General features: G+C 42.2%; 1 protein-coding gene across 1 annotated transcript in view; it reads left to right on the top strand.

Moving 5' to 3' along the window:
* The window catches only part of Lrrc37a (leucine rich repeat containing 37A), a 54,302-nt gene that overhangs the window by 22,579 nt on the left and 10,635 nt on the right, over nucleotides 1-21,088 (top strand). The window contains exons 6-7 of the mRNA XM_011249376.2: nucleotides 14,899-14,970; nucleotides 18,000-18,074. Of these exons, the coding sequence (XP_011247678.1) occupies nucleotides 14,899-14,970; nucleotides 18,000-18,074 (147 nt within the window). The remainder of the gene's footprint in view (nucleotides 1-14,898; nucleotides 14,971-17,999; nucleotides 18,075-21,088) is intronic.

Genomic DNA, 21,088 nt, shown 5'->3' with positions numbered 1-21,088 from the left:
GCAGGTCAGATTGTAATGCCTCTACAAGTTCCACAGCCTCTCGTTGACCTTTCATAAATCTTAAGTTTAAACTTTATTTTAAACAACACCTGGATAGTTCTGTGATAATGCTGTTTTGGCTTAAAAATAATTCCCCCGGAGGTGAGACTAGGCTAGGCTTCGAAAACTTCCATAGGTGGGGTTTCTAAGATGAGGGCAGTGCCTCACAAAACTCGCTGAGGCCGCTTTGAGCTTTGCATTAACTCAAATGTAAATATTTCTTAATCTGAGCCTACTGCCCAAAAATTACTTCCCCTGCAGTGAGGACAGATTCCAGGGGAGCAATTCTACTGTCTGTCATATGCCTCTAATTTTTGGACAGTCTTTCCTAACATGATTTATGCTTAAAACATTCCTTATAACCTTGGCACTGTGAAAGTATTGCTTGTACTGTAGTCTCCTGCAAGGTAGCAACCATAGCTAGACCCTGATTGTATGAGGGTCCAATTTCTGCACAAAAATGAATATATCCAAATAAGTCTGTCTTTGCTTTGTATGGCCAGATGGCCGCAGCAAGCTGCATTAGCATTCACATAAGACAATTGTGTAACAAAAGGAACCCCTGCTTGAGGGTCTCTGAAAATTCTACTAGCTGGTTTTACTAGCCTATCTACAAACTCCTCGAAACAGTTCATCAGGAGCCTGTTTGATACCAAATAAATTTCCACTGTGATCTCCTTTCCAATCTTGGGGGTTAGATTTTGCTTCTACCACTGTATCCATTAAACCTTGTGTAAAAGGTGCACCAGACCCATGCTGGCAACATCTGTTTTTAACTTTTATTACTCTTGCAATCATCCTAATTACAAATTATGGGTGAGTTAAGAATCCTGAGCTTGCGATCAAACTGCAAACTGCAGCCAATGGAACACTGGCAATTTAACCATAATTTTAAAGTTTCTTTTGCAATATTAAGGCATACCCCTAACTTTGGAAAGCAAGACCCAATTTTAAACAATTAGTTCTCTTTAAAATCAATATCAAAAGCATCACTTTCACGTTATGAAGTTTGGCTGCCAATTCTTACATATGAATGCATGACAGTGCACCTTTTAATGCTTCATTAAGAAGACATTGTTTTAAATCTTATCCCTTATAAGTCTAGTTTCTAGGATAAGAATTAAATAAAATATTATCCCAATTTAGAAGTATCTTTAGAGGACTGGTTTCCTGGGCTAGTTCATACCATGTGTTGCTGTTTAAAATGACTCCAACCCTGAGTTACCAGCTTTAAGCTAACTTTGTTACACTTTTTTAATCATATCCAATAACTTATTAGCCAATGCTCTATGACCAAGACATGCAGAGCATATTTATACCTTTAAGACCAGTCAGAAACCAAATGAAGTGGCTACATGAATCTTATAAATTTAGACCAAACAAAGAAGTTTTCTTTTTTCTAGGTATAATTTCAAGAGAAAAAGCACTTTGTCATTTGCTGAACCCAATAATCACAATTGCAGAGATTTTTTTCTAGGAAAAAACAACTATTAGCTTATTTGCCTTAGAGTTAAGATACTGCAGACGCCTTTTTAAAGCAGCTTTTCAGCGGGGCCTTTCCTTCTGTGCTTGACTCCTGGCTAAGGGTGCAGGATAACTTAAATCAGCCTCCGCTGTTCAAACTGAGACTGAATCAAGAAATGGATAGCCAGCAGATAAAGTTTTAACCAATTTTTCTTTTCAACATGAAACATAGGACAACAGTCATTCAGACAACAAAACAAAAACAGACACAAATTGACAAATGGACAGATTGGTGCACCAAGGACAAACAATACAGAGAGGGAAGGGAACTTGATGTAACCAGAACTAAGGATGTCTCCTGTAGGGGCCAAAGAGGAAGTAGGACGTCTCCCGATTTCCTTCTGTCCCTGGGAGAGCTCTAAAATCCATTTTCCTCCTCCTCCTCCTCCTCCTCCTCCTCCTCCTCCTCCTCCTCCTCCTCCTCCTCCTCCTCCTTCTTCTTCTTCTTCTTCTCTCTCTTTCTCTCTCTCTCTCTCGTCATTTGTATATCCAGCATCTACTTTTTTGTTGGTTTTTTTGTTTTTTACTTTTTTTAAATTTTAAGCCCTACTCCTCTTGCCTGATGCAGTTCTTGACTGGAGACAATTGCCTATATAGAATTTTCCAGTCCCATTTTCCACTGTCAACCCCTAAGTGGGATCAGCGTTGGGTCGACAGTACTCCCAACTTAGCCCGTATCCCTTTACACCTACAACAACAGTTTCAAAAAGATGAAATTTAAGGCTTGCTTACCATGCAGGATACCATCTTCTTCCATTTTTGGTGGAGCTTCACCAAGACGGTCTCCCTCAGTCAGTCTTTCCGTATTCAGGTCCCCTGTTCAGGTGCCATCTGTAATTGCCAGTGGCCATGGAGAACTGGGTTCCTGAAAGGAAAGCTGGGGATGGATGGAAAGATGGATGAGAGAAGAATGAGACCAAGACAAAGTTTCTGATCAAGGCCCAATGTTTAATTCTTTAAGTCTGAATTTAAAGGGTGGAAACCCATCCCCACTTTGCCAGGATCTTGTAGCTTTGCCAGGATCTTGTAGCTTTGCCAGGATCTTGTAGCTTTGCCAGGATCTTGTCAGGAAGACAAGCTCAGCTGCTCAGCAGGTAGTGGCTTCTTGCAGGAAGCTGCAGATGTGGCAGGACAATAGACTTCACCTAGGTCAGAAAGACTCCGCCCTAGGTGGGCTAGATGACTGGCAAAACAAGGTCTGATTTAGCCCACTCAAGGCTGGGGTAAGGGCACAATTAGTCTCAGCTGGTTCCAAAGCTGTCTCTATAGACAGAGACATAAACATCACCACATATACATCACCTATTTTGTTGATCATTTTAGTCTCCCTTTTCTTCTCCATCACCGAGGATTTCAGGAGGTCTTCCTTTTATCAACTTGGAAAGAACCCATAGCTTTCCTTTTCCTGTGGAAACAGACATAACCCTTCCCCCAGCATAACACATTTCCCATTTTCCATTCTGATGTCAGAATATCCTTAATATAAACAAGCTGGTTTAGTTAAGTAGTTTTGTTTTCTACAATCAATTTCTTTCAGCAGCTGTAGTGTTTTGTTCATTAGCATTTTTAAAAATTAAGGTTGATAAAGCATTATGTAATCTATCTTTGGGGGTCTTGTTGCCACCTTTGCCCATTAAGCATCTCCTTTAGAGTTCAATTAGATCTCTCCATAATCGCTTGTCCTGTAGGATTGTGTGATATGCCTGTAACAGGTTTTATAATATGTAAAAAGCTGTTTCATCTTATTAGAGATATACAGCAGACTTTTGTCTGTTTTAATTTGTAGGGGTGTTCCCATAATGGCCATAACTTCTAACAAGTGTGTAATTACAGAATCAGTCTTTTCTGACACTAAGGCAGTTGCCTATTGAAATCCTGAAATCCTGAATGTGTGTCTATAGTATCTTGCACATACTTCAGTTTACCAAACTCTGTAAATAGAAGCCATCCATTTGCCAAATATCATTTCTTAGGGTTAATTCCCGTGGGCAATGGAGCTTGGTCATATAATGAGCAAGTAGGACATTGCTTCACAATTTCCTTGGGTTCTTGCCAAGTGATAGAGAATTCTTTCTTTAAACCTTTGCTATTAACATTGTTTCAGGAAATACTAATCACTGTCCTCTCTCTCTCTCTCTGTCTCTGTCTCTGAAACTCTTAGCTCCACCTCCCTTTTCCCTGTCCAATCACGGGCTTCTTGTTGTATTAATATTTAAGTTTATTAGGGGGAAATTCTGCTATAAACATAGTGCTTTTTATGGAATTCTGAAGCCTCTAGTACACTTCCTTATCAATAGCTAGTCAATTTCATTATTACCTTGCACCAGAGGGCCTGGCAGACCTGTATGAGATCTTATGTGTGTTATATACAGTGGACAACTCCTATTTCTGATCATTCATTGTAGCCGAATAAATAGCGAAATCAATTCAGAATCATCTTGAATAAGTTCAGCAGTCTCTATGTGTAAAACAACCCTTTCTGCATATTGAGAGTCAGATACTATATTAAGAGACTCTTGAAAATCTGACCACACCATGACTATGCATACAAATCAGATTTTTGAACTGACTTATAAGGGACTCTTAGCGACCTTACTTACATCTCCTGATTTATATCCTGCCTTTCTTGATTTACTGGCATCAGTGTAAAGTGTAGGGGCTCCAGATATTGGAGTTCCCTTTTATGAGAGAGAATCCAATTAGTTCTTTTTATGGACATGAGTCGCCTGCTTTTAGAGTATCTGTTGTTAATCTCTCCCAAGAAATTACTGCATACTCTTTGCCAGTGTTCATCTTGTGCCCATAATGAGGCTATCTTTGTGTTAGTAAGAGGTACCACAAATTCAGCTGGATCCATTCCGACTGTCAAAGTCTCATTTTTCCTTTTAGTATCAATTCAGAGACCTTCTCAATGTAGGTTTTTAGTTTCTTACTCTGTTTATGTGCCAAAATCCATTCTAAGATATAATCATCCCTTTGCATGAGAATTCCTGTAGGGCAATGAGTAGAAAGTAAGAAGACTAAGATGCAAGCCATCTTTGGATCAATACTCTCTAGATGTAACCTGCAATTGTATCCTGCAATTTCTTTTCTACTAGAGCTAACTCCTTCTCAGCCTCAGCTGATAATTTCCTGGAGCTATTTAAATCTTTATCACCTTGTAAGGTTGGAGACAAATTGCTTTGCACCTGAGTGGCCAAGCCAGTCGAAGGCTGCAGCCAATTGATATCTCCCAGTAGCTTCTGAAAAATCATTAAGGGCCATTTAATTAGTTTCTTCTCATTTGCTCCTTTTGTGGCCCAATCTTTTGAAGACCTACTCTATACCCTAGATAATTAATAGGATATCCCCTCTTTGTATTTTTTCAGGAGCAATTTGCAATCCCCAGCAAGGCAGGGCTTTTTTTTTTTCTTCTTCTTCTTCATAAAACATTCTTTCCAGGATATTTATATCTAGATCAGCCAAAAGGATGTCATCCATATAATATTAAATAATGGATTGAGAAAATTGTTTTCGAATCATCTCCAATGGCTGTTGTACAAAATATTGACACAAGGTAGGGCTATTTAACATTCCTTGTGGAAGGCCTTTCCAATGATATCTTTTTATTGGGCTACCTCTATTGAAGGTAGGTACTGAGAGAGCAAACCTTTCCTTATCATGTTCATGTAGAGGAATTGTGAAAAAGCAGTTTTTTTAGATCAATCACTATGATAGGCCATTCCTTAGGCAACAAGGAAGGCGATGGGATTCTGGGCTGCAAAGAACCCATTGGCTGATGTCTTAGTCAAGGTTTCTATTCCTGCACAAACATCATGACCAAGAAGCATTTGGGGAGGAAAGGGTTTATTGGTCTTATACTTTCCACATTGCTGTTGATCACCAAAGGATGTCAGGACTGGAACTCAAGCAGGTCAGGAAGCAGGAGCTGATGCAGAGGCCATGGAGGGATGTTACTTACTGGCTTGCTTCCACTGGCTTGCTCAGCTTGCTTTCTTATAGAACCCAAGACTATTATCCCAGAGATGGTACCACCCACAAGGGGCCCTCCCCCTTGATCATTAATTGAGAAAATACCTTACAGCTGGATCTCATGGAGGCACTTCCCCAACTGAAGCTCCTTTCTCTGTGATAACTCCAGCCTGTGTCAAGTTGATACACAAACACATCACTGTTAAGCCTCAACCCTTACTTTCTTATTCATCCCCAAGATCTAAATAATTTTAAAAGTCCCACAGTCTTGTATATTAAAGTTCAATCCCTTTAAAATGTCCAATATCCTTTAAAATTCAAAGTCTCTTGACTGTGTGCTCCACTAAAATACTTTCTTCCTTCAAGAGAGAAAAATATCAGGGCACAGTCGCAATCAAAAGCAAAAATCAATCTCCAACTATCCAATGTCTGGGATCCACTCATGATCTTCTGGTCTCCTCCAAGGGCTTGGGTCACTTCTCTAGTCTTGCCCTTTGTAGCACACACGTTATCTTCTAGGCTCCAGCTGCCTGTATTCTACTGCTGCTGCTGTTCTTGGTGGTCATATCATGGTACTGGCATCTCCAAAACACTTCATGACCCCTTCAGTTCTGGGCCATCAATTTCAACTGAGGCTGCACCTTCACCAACAGCCTACCATGTCCTCTCAAAGTGCCAAGCCTCAGCTGTTCTGCATGACCCCTTCATGCCTTCAAAACCAGTATCACCTGGGTGACTCTTATACATTACCAAGTCCTGCTGCTGCACGAGGTACAATTTTGGCTATCTCTGGAACACAGCCTCTTTGTGCTCTCAGAAAACACTTCCCAGAAGATATCGCCTCAGTGATGCTGGTTTCTTCTTAATCACTGCTAATTTCTTAGCTCCAGCTAACCAGCATCAATAGTCCCAGTAATGTAAAGGTTTCATCTTAGTAGTTCTGGTATCTTATTAATCACAGCTGATTCTTCAGCCCCAGCTAAGCAGAACCACAGAATCTTAACAATCAAAATAGCAATGGCCCTGATAAGAGTCTTTAATCTTCCCTCTGGAATTTCACAAGCCAGGCCTCCATCTTCTGAATTGTTCTCAACATTATCTTCCAAGCTCCTATTTAACATCCCACAGAGCTCTTAACACCGAATGGATCTTCTATCCCAAAGTTCCAAAGTCCTTCCACAGTCCTCCCCAAAACATTTGTCAGATTTTCACAGGAATACCCCACTATGCTGGTACCAATTTGTCTTAGGGTTTCTATTCCTGCACAAACATCATGACCAAGAAGCAGTTGGGGAGGAAAGGGCTTATTCAGCTTACACTTTCCACATTGCTGTTTGATCACCAAAGGATGTCAGGACTGGAACTCAAGCAGGACAGGAAGCAGGAGCTGATGTAGAGGCCATGGAGGGATGTTCCTTACTGGCTTGCCTCCACTGGCTTGCTCAGCTTGCTCTCTTATAGAACCCAAGACTACCAGCCCAGAGATGGTCCCACCCACAAGGGGCCCTCTCCTTTGATCAGTAATTGAGAAAATGCCTTACAGCTTCACTTCCCCAACTGAAACTCCTTTCTCTGTGATAACTCCAGCCTGTGTCAAGTTGACACAAAAACCCAGCCAGTACAGCTGAATAATCTTATTAATCACTCTGAGATCTGTCAACATCCTCCATTTGCCAGGTTTTTGTTGTTGGTGGTGGTTTTTTGTTTTTTGTTTTTTGTTTTTTGTTTTTTTTAATGACAAATACCAGAGCATTCCAAGGGCTGGTAGACTCCTCTATATGCTGAGCCTCCAGCTGCTCCTGGACGAACTGTTCTAATGCCTGTAGTTTTTCTTTTGTCATAGACCACTGATCAATCCAAATGGGTTAGTAGTAAGGTTGTTGGTGTCTTATCAGCAGTGGCTCCTTGGGGTAGAGCTAAATTGTCAGTTTCTGCTGTATCTTGTTTATGAACAGCCTGGACAGGCTGTAACTGCCTTTGATAGCATTCCCTAATTAATTTTAATTTCTGATTAAGAGCCTGGTTTCGTGGCCAGACACTGAAACTGGAGGGATATTAATTTGTGTTTTTCATTGCTGTAATAGATTTCTTCCCTATAAGTTAGTGGCTATCTTAGCCATGTATAGCCTTAATTTTTTTTTCAGATCCTGTACATCTAAACCATCTGGTGATTTGCTTTATTTGGGATAAAGTCCCAACTCCTTGAAGTCGAATGTCTTTTTTTTTTTTTTTTTTTTTTTTTTTTTCCCGAGACAGGGTTTCTCTGTGTAGCCCTGGCTGTCCTGGAACTCACTCTGTAGACCAGGCTGGCCTCGAACTCAGAAATCTGCCTGCCTCTGCCTCCCAAGTGCTGGAGTTAAAGGTGTGCACCACCACTGTCTGGCTGGATGTCTACTTCTTAAAATGGCCAACTTGCAGACCAAGAGTTTGGAGAGATAATGGTGACATCTGCTCCAGAGTCAACCATTCCTTCAATCTCCATATCATTTACTAGTATTTCTTAGTTTTGGCCTTTGATCCTCTATAGACGCTTGCCTAAGTATTCATTTTGGGCTCCCTTTTAAGTTTTTTGAATTGTCTATAAAACTTGCCTCAGCCTTGTTATCTGGTCTCACAACATCTGTTTTGACAGTTTAATTAATTGTCCTGAGGAAGAGAACTCTCCCTGACTGGCATTGGGGCCTGCAAGAGGCCCCACTGGGAGTTTTTTGGTAAGGTGTTGCCCCATTTTTCTGTTGTTGTTCTACATTCCTTCGTCAAATGTCAGCCTCTGCCACATCTTTGACATAGTCCAAAAGGCATAGGCCCCCTTTGGGGATGACTTTGTTTTTTCCTGCAGTTATTTCTGAGATTAGCCTGCTCTCCACAATTAAAACATTCGAAATCTTGGGTGATCTCTAGGCAGAAGGGTATAGATACCCCAATCCGTCCACTGAGTCTGCCCAAGTCCAGCTCCAGGCTGAGGTGCTGCCCCTGGCTGAAGCTGTCTGCCTGGGGCTTGGGGAGGGAGCCTCTCTGCAGTTCTCTGTAGGTCCCTCAGACCCAGTCAGCTTTCAATCCACACACTGGCACAGCCTAGATCCACAAGCCCTAGCCTTGTATTGGGGGTGAGGGGTGGAGAGGTAGTCTTCTATCTCAGGTTAGTTGAATTCTGTTTGTTTGTTTGTTTGTTTGTTTGTTTGTTTGTTTGAGACAGGGTTTCTCTGTGTAGCCCTGGCTGTCCTGGAACTCACTTTGTAGACCAGGCTGGCCTCGAACTCAAAAATCTGCCTGCCTCTGCCTCCTGAGTGCTGGGATTAAAGGCGTGCGCCACCACCGCCCAGCAGTTGAGTTCTAATTCATATGTTGGGGCACCATTTTGTTGTGGTAAATCTTCACCCCCAACAAGCTCATGCAAGGAAAATGAAACTCAGTTATATATTTATAAACTGGATTCCTATATTGGACAGATATGCCTCTATACCACTTTTCTTCCCCAGCTATGAAATCCCTGCTACTTGCAGTTTCTCCAGGCCATGTGCTTCTGCTCCATCTTCCTTCCAACAACTCTCCCTCTGTGCTCCTACATTTGCCATCCCTGCAACTCCTCCTCTTCCCCTCTTCTTCCTGTCTTGACCAGAAAACCTGCCTCCTCATTTTTTGCCCAATGATTGGCTATTAGTCAATCTTCATTAGCCAATTAGATCATTAAGGGAAATTCCTCTACAGGCATGGACTCTGGTGGGACACAAGCTTCTTGCATCTTTTCCAAAGGCAAGTTGCCAAGGGAGAGAAGAGGAATTCTGTGACACCTACTACGTGATTCCTGGAGTCCTTTTGATTGAAGTTCTATCCCCCCCCCCCCCCCGCATTAAAAAAGTTTATACAAAGGTCCCAAATTAGTTAAGGGTTAGGCCTCTCAAGATCCATAGTCACCTCTGGTTCCAGATATTTACTTAGATACAGCCTCCATGTTACTGACAAACACTGATGCTACATGTTAGTGGTACCCTAGGGCAGATGCTCTTGAGTCTGAAATTCGGGTCAAAGACACACGAAAAGCTCATTAGTTATGTACCATTGCTTGATTGATAGCAGGAATCTTTTTTTTTTTTTTTTTTTTTTTTTTTTTTTTTTTTTTTAAAGATTTATTTATTTATTATATGTAAGTACACTGTAGCTGTCTTCAGACACTCCAGAAGAGGGCATCAGATCTCATTACGGGTGGTTGTGAGCCACCATGTGGTTGCTGGGATTTGAACTTTGGACCTTTGGAAGAGCAGTCGGGTGCTCTTACCCACTGAGCCATCTCACCAGCCCCAGATAGCAGGAATCTTTCTTTATTCATATGAAAAATGTTACAAAAAAAAAACCCCAACCATCCAATAGTGGTTGATAATCTAAATGGTAACTGTATCCCCTTGCTTCTCTCTGACTTTAAAGTGCCTCTCCTTCATTTCTCTAAGCAAGTCCAGACTGGTGGCTTTATTTTTGTTTTGTTTTGGTTGGTTGGTTGGTTTGGTTTGCTTTGTTTTAAATAAGTCTTGAAAGTCTTCACTTGGCAGAAGATCTACACATTATTCAGACCAAGCACATTCACATGATAGTTTGGCTACGGTTATGTCAAGAGCTTAACCCTGAAAGAAAATCCTAATTTTATCCCTACTGAAGTGTCTGCCTATAGCTAAGAATATTCATGGGATAAGTTGCCCATCAATTGACTCATGGACCCAGAAATCCCCCAGTGCTTCCTTTTGGCCCCTGGCATTGGTTTCCTATAGGAAACTATTCATGCCCAAAATTTTGCTCCTAGGGCTGAAGAGATGGCTCAGTGGTTAAAGCACATGTTGCTCTTGCTGAGGACCTGGGTTCAATTCCTAATACCCACATGGTGGCTCATAGCCATCAGTAACTCCAGTTCCAGGGCCCAGTACACTCTTCTGATTTCTACAGGTATCAGGCACACATGTGGTGCACATACTTATGTGCAGGTAACTGTTCATACACATAAAATAATAATAAATCTAAAAAAAAGAATATATTTTTTAAAAAGGCTCGCTGTCTTCAGGACCTGGTGGTCCTCACTTTGGTTCAGAGAGGATACTGGCAGCTGCTTCTCACAGTAAGAAAGGCACAAACATTAAAGAAGAGCAACTCGAGTCTGTCCTTGGGATGAATTGGGTAAGATGATTAATTTGTAGTTATCCTGCAGTCTTGAGAGGGTCACATCCAACATTTATGACACCTTTCCTTTCTTTGTCACATCCGATTCTCCCCTCTGGTGTGAGAAGGCTCCTTGTCTTCTCATCCTGGTAGTTCTCCCTCTACCTGTAACAACTCTTTGATACTCACATCTATGAGTATTTGTCATGTTCTGGGTGTTATTTGAAATACTTAAACGAGTGAGAGGCGCACATGTAGCACATTCTGACACCTAGAAGTGGTGTCTTCTGAACAGGTTATCTCGGCTTTCTGGGCTTTGTATCTTATCATGAAGTTGGCTTCTACTTGTCATAGGGCCTGTGGGGCAGATAGCTGCATTTCCTTCTAAGAAATGCATATCTGTAGAACTCACTGGCACACTCTTCTCTGGCATCCCCAAGGGTTCCTGCTCCTGGTTTATTATCCATACAAAGTCACTTGTGTTGAGCTGCCCATTCTGGTCATACCCCTTCTAGATGCCTTTGAATCCTGGACTACTTGGTGAGGGAATCGTAGGGATTTTGGTTTTTTTTTCCTACTGAAAAAGAGCTGAGGTTTGAGGCTGTCCTACTCAAGTGACTTCACTCCAAAGTTACAGAAACCAGAGTTTGAACCCAGAGCCTGCTGGATCAAGCCACTTTTGCCTGTTCTTCGTGGTTGTCTTTCTCATGGCTGGGTTAAATACTGTGACTCTCAGAACCATGGTGCAGAAGCAGACTCACCATTTTTGATTTCTTAGAATCTACTAGTGTAACACAGAATCCTGCACCGAGAAGCTTCACGTGGGGAGGACCTTGTAGATGAGAAAAAGAAAGGATTTCTTCTTTCCTCACATTCTTCTTGCACGTTGGAACAGGGTCTGGGTCGCTGCTTATTTCTCTGACCATCTTCCTCTAAGGAAGCCATTTCCCTGCCTGCCTTTGGGATTTCTAGTGTGGGTGCTTTTAGAGGCAGGTTTAGCTTCCCCCTTCTAACTGTACAGAACTGCAAGGTCAGCTGGGGTGAACTTCCTTGGGTATTTTTGGTTGTTTTCCATCTAAGCTCACACATACACATGAGCATGACCTTCCAAATACTCAGGCCTGTGGCTTGTGGTCTTCCGTTTCCCAAGCACATATATGAGCATCTCAAGTTCCCTGTGGACATGGTGCTCCCTGGCTTTCCTGTCAGTCTGCTGTGTAGGGTCTTCGTTATCCCAGCCATACTCATATCACTGCCTCAGTTAAGACACTTGACTGTAATTGTTTTCTAAAGCCACCTTCTGGGAGAAGTTTCTAGAACTAGAGAATGCTCAGTAGGATCAGATATAGACAAGTCTGGTCTCACTAGGGGCCACTAATTCCCTAGGATTGAGGCATTGAAGGAGCTACAGCTCGATTCTGCTCCATCTTATAGTGAGACTATGGGATGTTTTGGTTTGTTTGATGGATTGATTGATTAATTGATTGATTGATTGATTTTAAGGTTGCCACTGAGCTAAGATGAGGAATGACTTAGGGGAAGTTAAAACAACACAAATCCTTTTGTTCTTACAGAAATTGAGTTGGTTTTCGTGAATAAATGATTCCAGAGTATGGCAAGCCTTTGGTTAACATTCCACAGTTCGCTAATTCATTGTTTTACGCTGGATGAACTCTGATGTCCTTACTCAACTGTTTTCATTGATATCAACATGTTATCTCAGTGACAATGGACTAATTAAATGTTAATCTCAGGGAATGATTAAGGAAAAGAAATAAAAGGAAACCATAACTCTTACAGCTCTTACAGTGGCATCCTCCAATGAGCATGTGAGGTTTAAGCAGTTAACTTCTAAGCCACTCGCGATAGTGTGTAATCCCATCACATGGGAAGTATAATCAGGAAGATCAGAGTAGCACGGTCATCCTGAGCTATATAGTGAGTTCAAGGTTAAGGTTAGCCCAGACTAATAAGACTTGTTTCCTTTTAAAAAATATTATTTCAAACCCATTATTTTATACTATTAATACACTCTTAAAATGTGTATTTCAATATTTACTTATTACTTTGCGTGTGCCATGGTATAAGTGTGAAAGACAACTGGGCTCAGGGACTCAACTACAGTTATCAGGTTGACAGTAAGTCCCCTACCTGTTAACTGCCATTTCTGCCAACTGGCCAGCCCAGGAAATTGTGTTTGCAAAAGTTTTCTAGAAAGAATATAATCAAAATATATTGTGTGAGCTGTAGCTTAGTGAGAACACATACCACCCATGCACCAAGTTCTAGGTTCAATCCCCATGACTGTCAATAAATAAATAAAAGGAAAAGGCTGTGTTAGGTGTGGAGACAGTTCTGCAGGTAAAAGTTCTTGCTGCACAGGCCAGATCTGTCTGACTCCTGGAACCCAGTGTATGGAGAAAACAGACTCCCCAAAATTGTTTGCTGACATCCACACCTCCCTGGCACTCACATGCACAGCCTGACATGGCACCACCTCCAACACAATAATTATAATAAATGAAATTTTAAATTATTCTAAACTAAGTCTCAAAAGGAAGACTTAATTGTGGCTCTCGTAAATCCCCTTTCTCCACTTGCTAAACACAGGCTTTGGAATCAGAACTAGCCTCAGGTTCCAATTTTGGTTTTCTGTATGCCCTCAGCAAACTAGGACAAGTCATACAACCCTTGTGTGCCTCCATCTCCTCGTCTGGAGAGCAGGAGCGGTGACTGGAGCAATGGCTCAGTGCTAAAGAGCACATCTTGCTCTTGCAAAGAAGAGGAGCTCAAAGTTCCACAGGCTCTGAGTCCCTCTTGTGGACTCCTCAGACACTCGCCTCACAAGTACGCCTACCCCTGCTACACACACACACACACACACACACACACACACTTAATTTAAAATAAATTTTTTAAAGAAAATGGGGTAATGGTTACCCTAGCACCTCCAGTCCGGTTGAACATGGAAGGATCACAGATGCCTGGGAGCTGAAATGATTATTGATATGTTCTATTCTGATTTGGGAACAGACTAAATCTAAAACATTTTTTTTTTCTGTTTCACTTCATTTCTCCTATTTTGTTTTGGTTTTGTTTGTCTGTCGGCCTGGGCAACTAAGCAAAGACCCTCGGCCAAGAGAGCGGGGGAGGATTATTCATCTTATTGGCGTATAAACAATGTTGCTTACTTGTCCCATAAACACTTGTTAAATACCAGGGTCAATCCAGGTGCCCTTCCAGGCACAGGGGTGACAATGACTATAAGGCACAATCATTTCCTGAGCTCATCATGGCCAGGAGCCTGGCACCTGCACACACAGGCTTGTTCAGTCTGTGATGATCAAGAACACAAGGGAAACTGGTGGAGCTTGGCTGTGACCAGAGCCCAGCTGTGACAGGGGCCAGCCTTGACAGGGAGCCTGGCTATGATAGGGGGCCTGGCTGTGACAGGGGGCCTGGCTGTGACAGGGAGCCTGGCTATGACATGGGGCCTGGCTGTGGCAGGGGGCCTGGCTATGATAGGGGGCCTGGCTGTGACAGGGGCTACTCTTAACAGTCATACTTTTCCTCCAAAGCCAGGAAAACTATCTTCTTATTATTATTCTTGACTTAGCGAACTAACTACAAAGTGTTTTAGACTTCTAAAAATGGATAAGCACCTTGAATTATGGAAATACATTAAAAATATTCTTTTCTAGCCAGGTATAGTGGCGCACCCCTTTTATCCCAGCACTCGGGAGGCAGAAGCAGGAGGGTCTTGAGTTCTAGACCACCTGGGATACAGAACAAGCTCCAGGACAGTCAGAGCTATGAGAGCACTCGCGCACACACACACTAAATAAGTAAATAAATAAATCCCCAAACAAAACAAAACCTTTCCTACACAGAGAGAGCCTTACTACCAGTGTAGTTGTCGGCTAGATTTTTTGACCTAGAAGCTCTTTGGCGTTTCTCTTCTTTGTATTCTGCCTTTTTTTTTCTCTCTCCTCTAGTTTTCTCTTTTATTTTCCATACATGTGGATAGTCTTCACAGGAAGAATGTTCATGGATTCTAAGTATGGTTTATAGGTAAAAAGCATTATATATAATATGCATGTATATATATGTATGTATGTATACACATACACTTATATTCCATGCTGAGGGATGGATGTACATTTTTGGAATGGGGTGGAGCAGGTTGAAGTGTGTGTAATGTGAATCTCACTGCTTTTTCAGAATCCTCAACCATAACCCTCTGACAGTTGTCGAAGATCCTTTCCTTTTTAAATTGCCAACATTAAAATATCTGTAAGTAATTGGGTCCTGGGATGATTTCTGCTCTTTTTAAATTTTCATTATGAGAGTATTTTGCCTTAATAAAAAATTGAAATTTTAGTTTCAACTATACTGTTGGAAAAGGATGGAGTTCCAGGAGAGGTGGTGCACATTCTTTTTTTTTTCCTTTCTTTGTTCTTCCCCCCACCTTTGATTTAAGTTTTATTGCATTATGACGAGAAAAGATACATAATTTCAATTTATCTGAATTTGTTAACATTGAAAAACCTATTTTGAGGCCGGGCATGGTGGCGCACACCTTTAATGCCAGCACTTGGGAGGCAGAGGCAGGTGGATCTCTGTGAGTTGGAGGCCAGCCTGGTCTACAGAGTGAGTTCCAGGACAGCCAGGGCTATACAGAGAAACCCTGTCTCGAAGAAGAAAAAAAAAAAAACCACCTATTTTGAGTAAATAGACTTACATCACATTCTTCTTTCTCTTTTGTACTCCAACTCCTCCCGGAGAGCACCCCCCTTCAAAACCTGCAATACCTTTTGTTTTTTATCATAGTCTTTAAAATTTATAAACTATTGTAACAACAAAAATGAGTATTATAAAAGTTGTTTGATATAAAACAACAATCAATTGAACAGTCTTATGTAGATGTTTGTCTACAGCAATACTGAAAATACATTTTTCTCAATACAAATTTTTTTTCTTTTTTTTGGTTTTTTCAAGACAGGGTTTCTCCTGGCTATCCTGGAACTCACTCCGTAGACCAGGCTGGCCTCAAACTCAGAAATCTGCCTGCCACTGCCTCTGCCTCTGCTTCCGCATGCTGGGATTAGAGGCATGAGCCACCACTGCCCAGCCTCAATATAAATTTTAAATAACTACAATATATTAACTGTATATTTTAAAATAATATATCATTATTAATTTTTAGTGAACATAAATAGATAAAGTGTGTTTGTTTGTTTTTAGTGGATCTTAAAATCTTGGCTTACAGTGGTACAAACACAAAATAAAAGCAGTTTTTGGACATTGGAGTTCATTGTAATAAGGCTGTACTTGAATGTCCCTCACATCACCAAAGGATTTTTATCTCTAGTGCTACCTGCCCTGGCTATGTCTGGCTGGAGTCTGTCCTTCCTGTGATCCTGGTTGTGTCAGAACTCCTCCGAGTCACGCTGTCTCTGTGATCCTGTGATTCTGGGATCCAGCGATCCTGAGATCCTGGGTGTGTCTGAGCTCCTGGGAGTCAAGCTGCCTTTAGGACCTTGAGATCTTGGTGTGACCAAGCTCCTGAGATCCTGGGATCCTCTGATCCTGGGCATGTTAGAGTGCCTGGGAGTGGAGCTGTCTCTGGGTGTGGTGGGGCTGGGGAAGGTCTGCTCAGAGCGCTGGCCCAGACAGACCAGAAGGAACCTGTGCCACTGGTCTGGCAGAGTTCCTGAGTGGTGGTGTGATTTTTAATCCCAGCACTTGGAAGGCAGAGGCAGGGGGATCTCTGTGAGTTACAGACCAGCCAGCACAACACCAAGACACTGTTTTAAAAATTAAAATTAAAAGAAAAGAAATAACAGTTAGGGGCTGACAAGCTAGCTTAGCAAATAAAGGGGCTTGCCACCAAGCCTGAAGACCCGAGTTCATGAACTAGCTCACACTATTTGTCCTCTGACCTCCACATATACAACTGTGGCATATGTACACACACACACACACACACACACACACACAAATATGTATATGGAAAAATTTGAAAAGAATAAAGAAACAACCGGCAAGGCATTCGGCTGAGGGTGAAATAGCGTTGAAGACCAGAGATGTGTATGTAAGCACATGCAGGGCTACCATCTCAGAAAGCAAGGAGCCATAAGTGTATACTACTTTTTAAAATAAAAAAGCATTTCAAGTGTACGGATGTTTTACCCTGTCAGCCTATGCATGCAGTGCCCGTAGATTCCAAAGAGGGCACCAGGTGATTGGAGCTACAGACAGCTGGGAGCCAGCCTGTGGATGTGGGAATGGAACCCTAGTCCTCTGAAAGAACAATGTTCTTAAAGGCCGAACACCAGGGTATACTACTTTTAAAAAGAGGAGCCATGTTTGATTTCCAGCACCCACATGAGCCTCTCACTGCCCATAACTCCACCTCTCAAGAATATGACATTCTGACTGCTGTGGGTACCTCACACATATATCAGGCAGCTCATACCATCTGGAACACCAGGGCATCTGTTGTCTTCGGGCATCTGTTGTCTTCTGGCCTCAACAGGCACATGAATGCACACATACACACATAAATAACAAATAAGCATTTTTTAAAATAAAAAAATAAGGCTCTGTGTGGTAATGCACACCTTTAGTCCCAACACTCAGGAAGCAGAAACAGGCAGGTTGCTGAAAATTTAAGGCCAGCCTGGTCTATATAGTGAGTTCCAGGCCAACCAGGGCTACACAGGAGAACCCCTGTCTCAAAAATTAAAATACCCCAGCTTTCCTGTGTCTTTAATATGAATAGTCTGCGCAGACGGACAGAACTTTAAAATGGGCATTACATATTTGAAATTTAAGTGAAAAATAAGAACTATAGAGTGGTAGTTAGAGTAGGGAGACTCCAATATAAAAGTGAGAGGTGAGAGGGTACAATAAAGACGCCGAGTTCACTCACCTGAGGATGGAAATGGCAAAAGTACTCCTCTTTTCAAAAGACGATTTGTGAAATAATCTCTTCTATGGCAGCAAGATTTTATTTTTATTTGTGTTTACCTGTATATTATATATATATGTATGCTGATATGCCCACATGTGTGCAAGTGTCTGGAGAGGCCAGAAGAGGGCAGCAGACACTCTGGAGTTGGAGTTCCACATGGTTGTGAGCTGCCTCAGCGCAGCTACTGGCAACTGAATTCAGGTCTGAGCAGTACCATGGGCTTTCAACCTCCCGTCCCTCCAACCCCATCAGTGAATTCTTGAGCCAGTTAGTTTTATAGGAAAGCTGAAGGTTGAGTCAGCGTGTGACGAAATGGTTCCTCATGAAGTCTGGCTTTCTCCTTCAGGGACCTGGGGGCCACACAGGTGCAACTGACAATGGTTGAGAACATCCTCATGATGATGCTGGAGCTGGAACATCTGTAAGGTTTATCTTCTTAGAGTAATCTCGATTTGGTTTTAAAATGTTAGTGTGTGTGTGTGTGTCTGTGTGTGTGTGTGTGTGTGTGTGTGTGTGTCTGTGTGTGTCTGTGTGTGTGTGTATGTGTTTGTGTGTGTCTGTGTGTGTGTGTGTCTGTGTGTGTATGTGTGTGTGTGTGTATGTGTTTGTGTGTGTATGTGTGTGTGTGTGTATGTGTGTGTATATGTGTTTGTGTGTGTGTGTCTGTGTTGTGTATGTGTCTCTGTGTGTGTGTGTATATGTGTTTGTGTGTGTGTGTGTATGTGTGTGTATATATGTGTTTGTGTGTGTGTGTGTATGTGTGTGTGTGTATATGTGTTTGTGTGTGTGTGTGTGTGTGTGTGTGTGTGTGTGTGTGTGTGTGTAGGCATGAATGCCACAGTGTGAGTATGAAGGTCAATGGGCCGCTTTAGAAGTTGGTTCGATCCTTAGGCTGTGGGTTCTAGGGATCAAACTTGTTTGTGTAGCAGGAGACTTTTTAATCTGCTGAGCCATCTAGCCAGCCCTAGATTTCTTTACAGTTTCTTATATTTTAAATGTTTTGCGGTTTGCCTTATTTCTTGAGTTACTGGGGTATAATTTTCATGCAATGCATTCAAGCACATGGGTTGGCTAGCTTTCACAGTTAGTTCCCTAGCCACTATTATATTACTGATATAGACTGCTTGTCCCATCCAAAATGCTCCTCCTGCCCCTCCCACCACCAGGCCCTGTGATCCACCCACCTTATTTTCAACCCCATAGTTTTCCCTTTCCTAGAACATCTTGCAAATGACACCCCATGGGGTGTGGCCTTTTGGATCTGTCTTCTTCCACTGAGTGTGATCTTTAGCATCTCTCACCAGCAGTGTATGAGAAAGCAATGTCTTTAAAAGACATTCAGCTGGATTGGAGGTGTAGCTCAGTGGGTAGTGTTTGCCTAGCATGCATGATGTCCTGGGTTCAATATAAACCAGGTACAGTGATGAATATCTGTCCTTCCAAGTCAATGTCATCTTCAGCTACATAGGCATTCCCTAGCCTGTCTGGAATCCAAAGCTCTGCTTCCTGCTAGCTCATCTGAAGTGGTGTCCGTGTCCTTGTCATCTTAACTCTTTAGTAGCCAGTGCTCTGGAGTGTCGTCTAGTCATGACAAAAACCAAGAAAAACTCTTACTGCATACTTCCTTTAAGGCAGGGCCCACATTGAATGAGATGTCTGTGTTCTTGTTGAGTTTTTGTTTTCGTCTATGATGCAGGGTCTCCTCCTGTAGCCTAGGTTGCCTTGAACTTGTGATCTTCCAGTCTGGCTTCTTACTGAAGGTTTTGATTGTTTTACACGTCTTTATTTCAATCTGGCTTTATTTTCTTTCCTCGGGAATAGATCAGGTCAAACACCCGATACGGCCCTCCTAACTGGGATTTCAGGTGGTCTATGCATTCACGTCTGGTCATCCAGTGGTGGTATACTGATGTTCTTCTGGTTAGTTTTCTACGTGGTACTTCATGGGAATTTGGGAAGCTCCACGAGAGTCACTACATTTTACCAGGGAAGCTAGGGTCCCTTAGCTTAGGGGTTCTTAGTCTCTAATAAAAATATTTAGGAATGGACTCAAATGAATCTTAAGGCAAATTAGAGTAGACAAATAGAATAAGCTGCAGGCTTGGCCACTACCCAGAAAGATCAGATAGAAGGAAGGGGGAAGCTATACCACTATAAGCAGCTATGCAGCCAAGGGGAGCAGGTAGCACCACAGGGTGGCGGGGCAGGGGTAGGGGGAGAGTAAAAAGCCCCAAAGAACTAGAAAAAGCACATTAGGCTGTGGTCAACATCTAGAAGAAGGAGTCAGGAAGAAAGGAAGGTAAAAAATCACACCTTTCATAGCCAAGACTCGGAGGTCATAGAGAGTCCACAGCTGCTGTAAAGCAGACAGGGATTCTGGGAAGGAAAAACACAGTGTCTCATTAAAGGGAAAATTATTCCTGTCTCATCAGCACAGCTTAAGTTGTATCTCCCTTCCTGTAGGGTAGTTCCACCCTTTTGAGAAGTGGTCCAATTGACTTGACCCACCGGAATGTTGTCTCCAGCACCCTAGACCTGAGATCCCATCCTCTTGGCCAGCGGGAAAGGTGTTCACTTAATGGGCCCCCACTGCCACACGCCATGCATTCTCCCCTCAAGCATCTCTCATCTAACTGTGAAGCCATGATAAGCTTGTCTGAAGCAAATATCACTTGGTGGTTGAAACACATTTATTATGTGATGATATGATTATGTTATACTTCACTGTGGTCTTTATTTCTCCAATCCCATCTGTCCATGGGGGGAGGGGGGTGTCCATCTGTCTGTGTGTCCATGTTTGCATGTGTATAGTGTGTGTATCAGTGTGTGTGTGTGTGTGTGTGTGTGTGTGTGTGTGTGTGTGTGTGATATTAAAATCAAACCCAGGGCCTTGCACTGTCACCCAAACACTATACCAAAGAGCTATAAAACACAAAAATAATCCAGATTTGGCTGATGTGATCCATGTTACCATTTAACCATAAAGTATGAGTTAAAGTAGGCTGTTTGAGGCCTCACATAATTTCTAATATTCTGATGACAGGAATAGAGAAAATTTTCCATAGGTTGGAGGTTTGCTCAGACCCTTCTTCCTGTGAGTGACCAACCCAAATGAGACCTTTGAGTTCAGAAGAGACACTTCTATAGATCAGTGTCTGCTCCCGCCATCTTTGTTTTAAGCATACACACCCACCCTGACACTTGCCTGTCTATTGAGCACCTCTGTCACCCTCCATGATTATTTTCAGTATCAGCAACAATTTGTCACTGAGTCTCCAATGACCAAGCTCGCTCAGTCAGTCAACAGGTTCTCCAGCCCAGGAGTGAGGATTAAAAAGAAAAAAGATAGTTAGACAACATTGTAGCCTGACCCCAGTCAATTCTGAGACTGAAAGCAAATTTTACTTTCCCAATCTGCTTTTTATACCATTTTAA

Source organism: Mus musculus, chromosome 11, assembly GCF_000001635.26.
Source record: "Mus musculus strain C57BL/6J chromosome 11, GRCm38.p6 C57BL/6J".
Lineage (NCBI taxonomy): Eukaryota > Metazoa > Chordata > Mammalia > Rodentia > Muridae > Mus > Mus musculus.
Note: the sequence above shows the minus strand (reverse complement) of the source record. Positions and strands in the feature narration are given on the sequence as shown.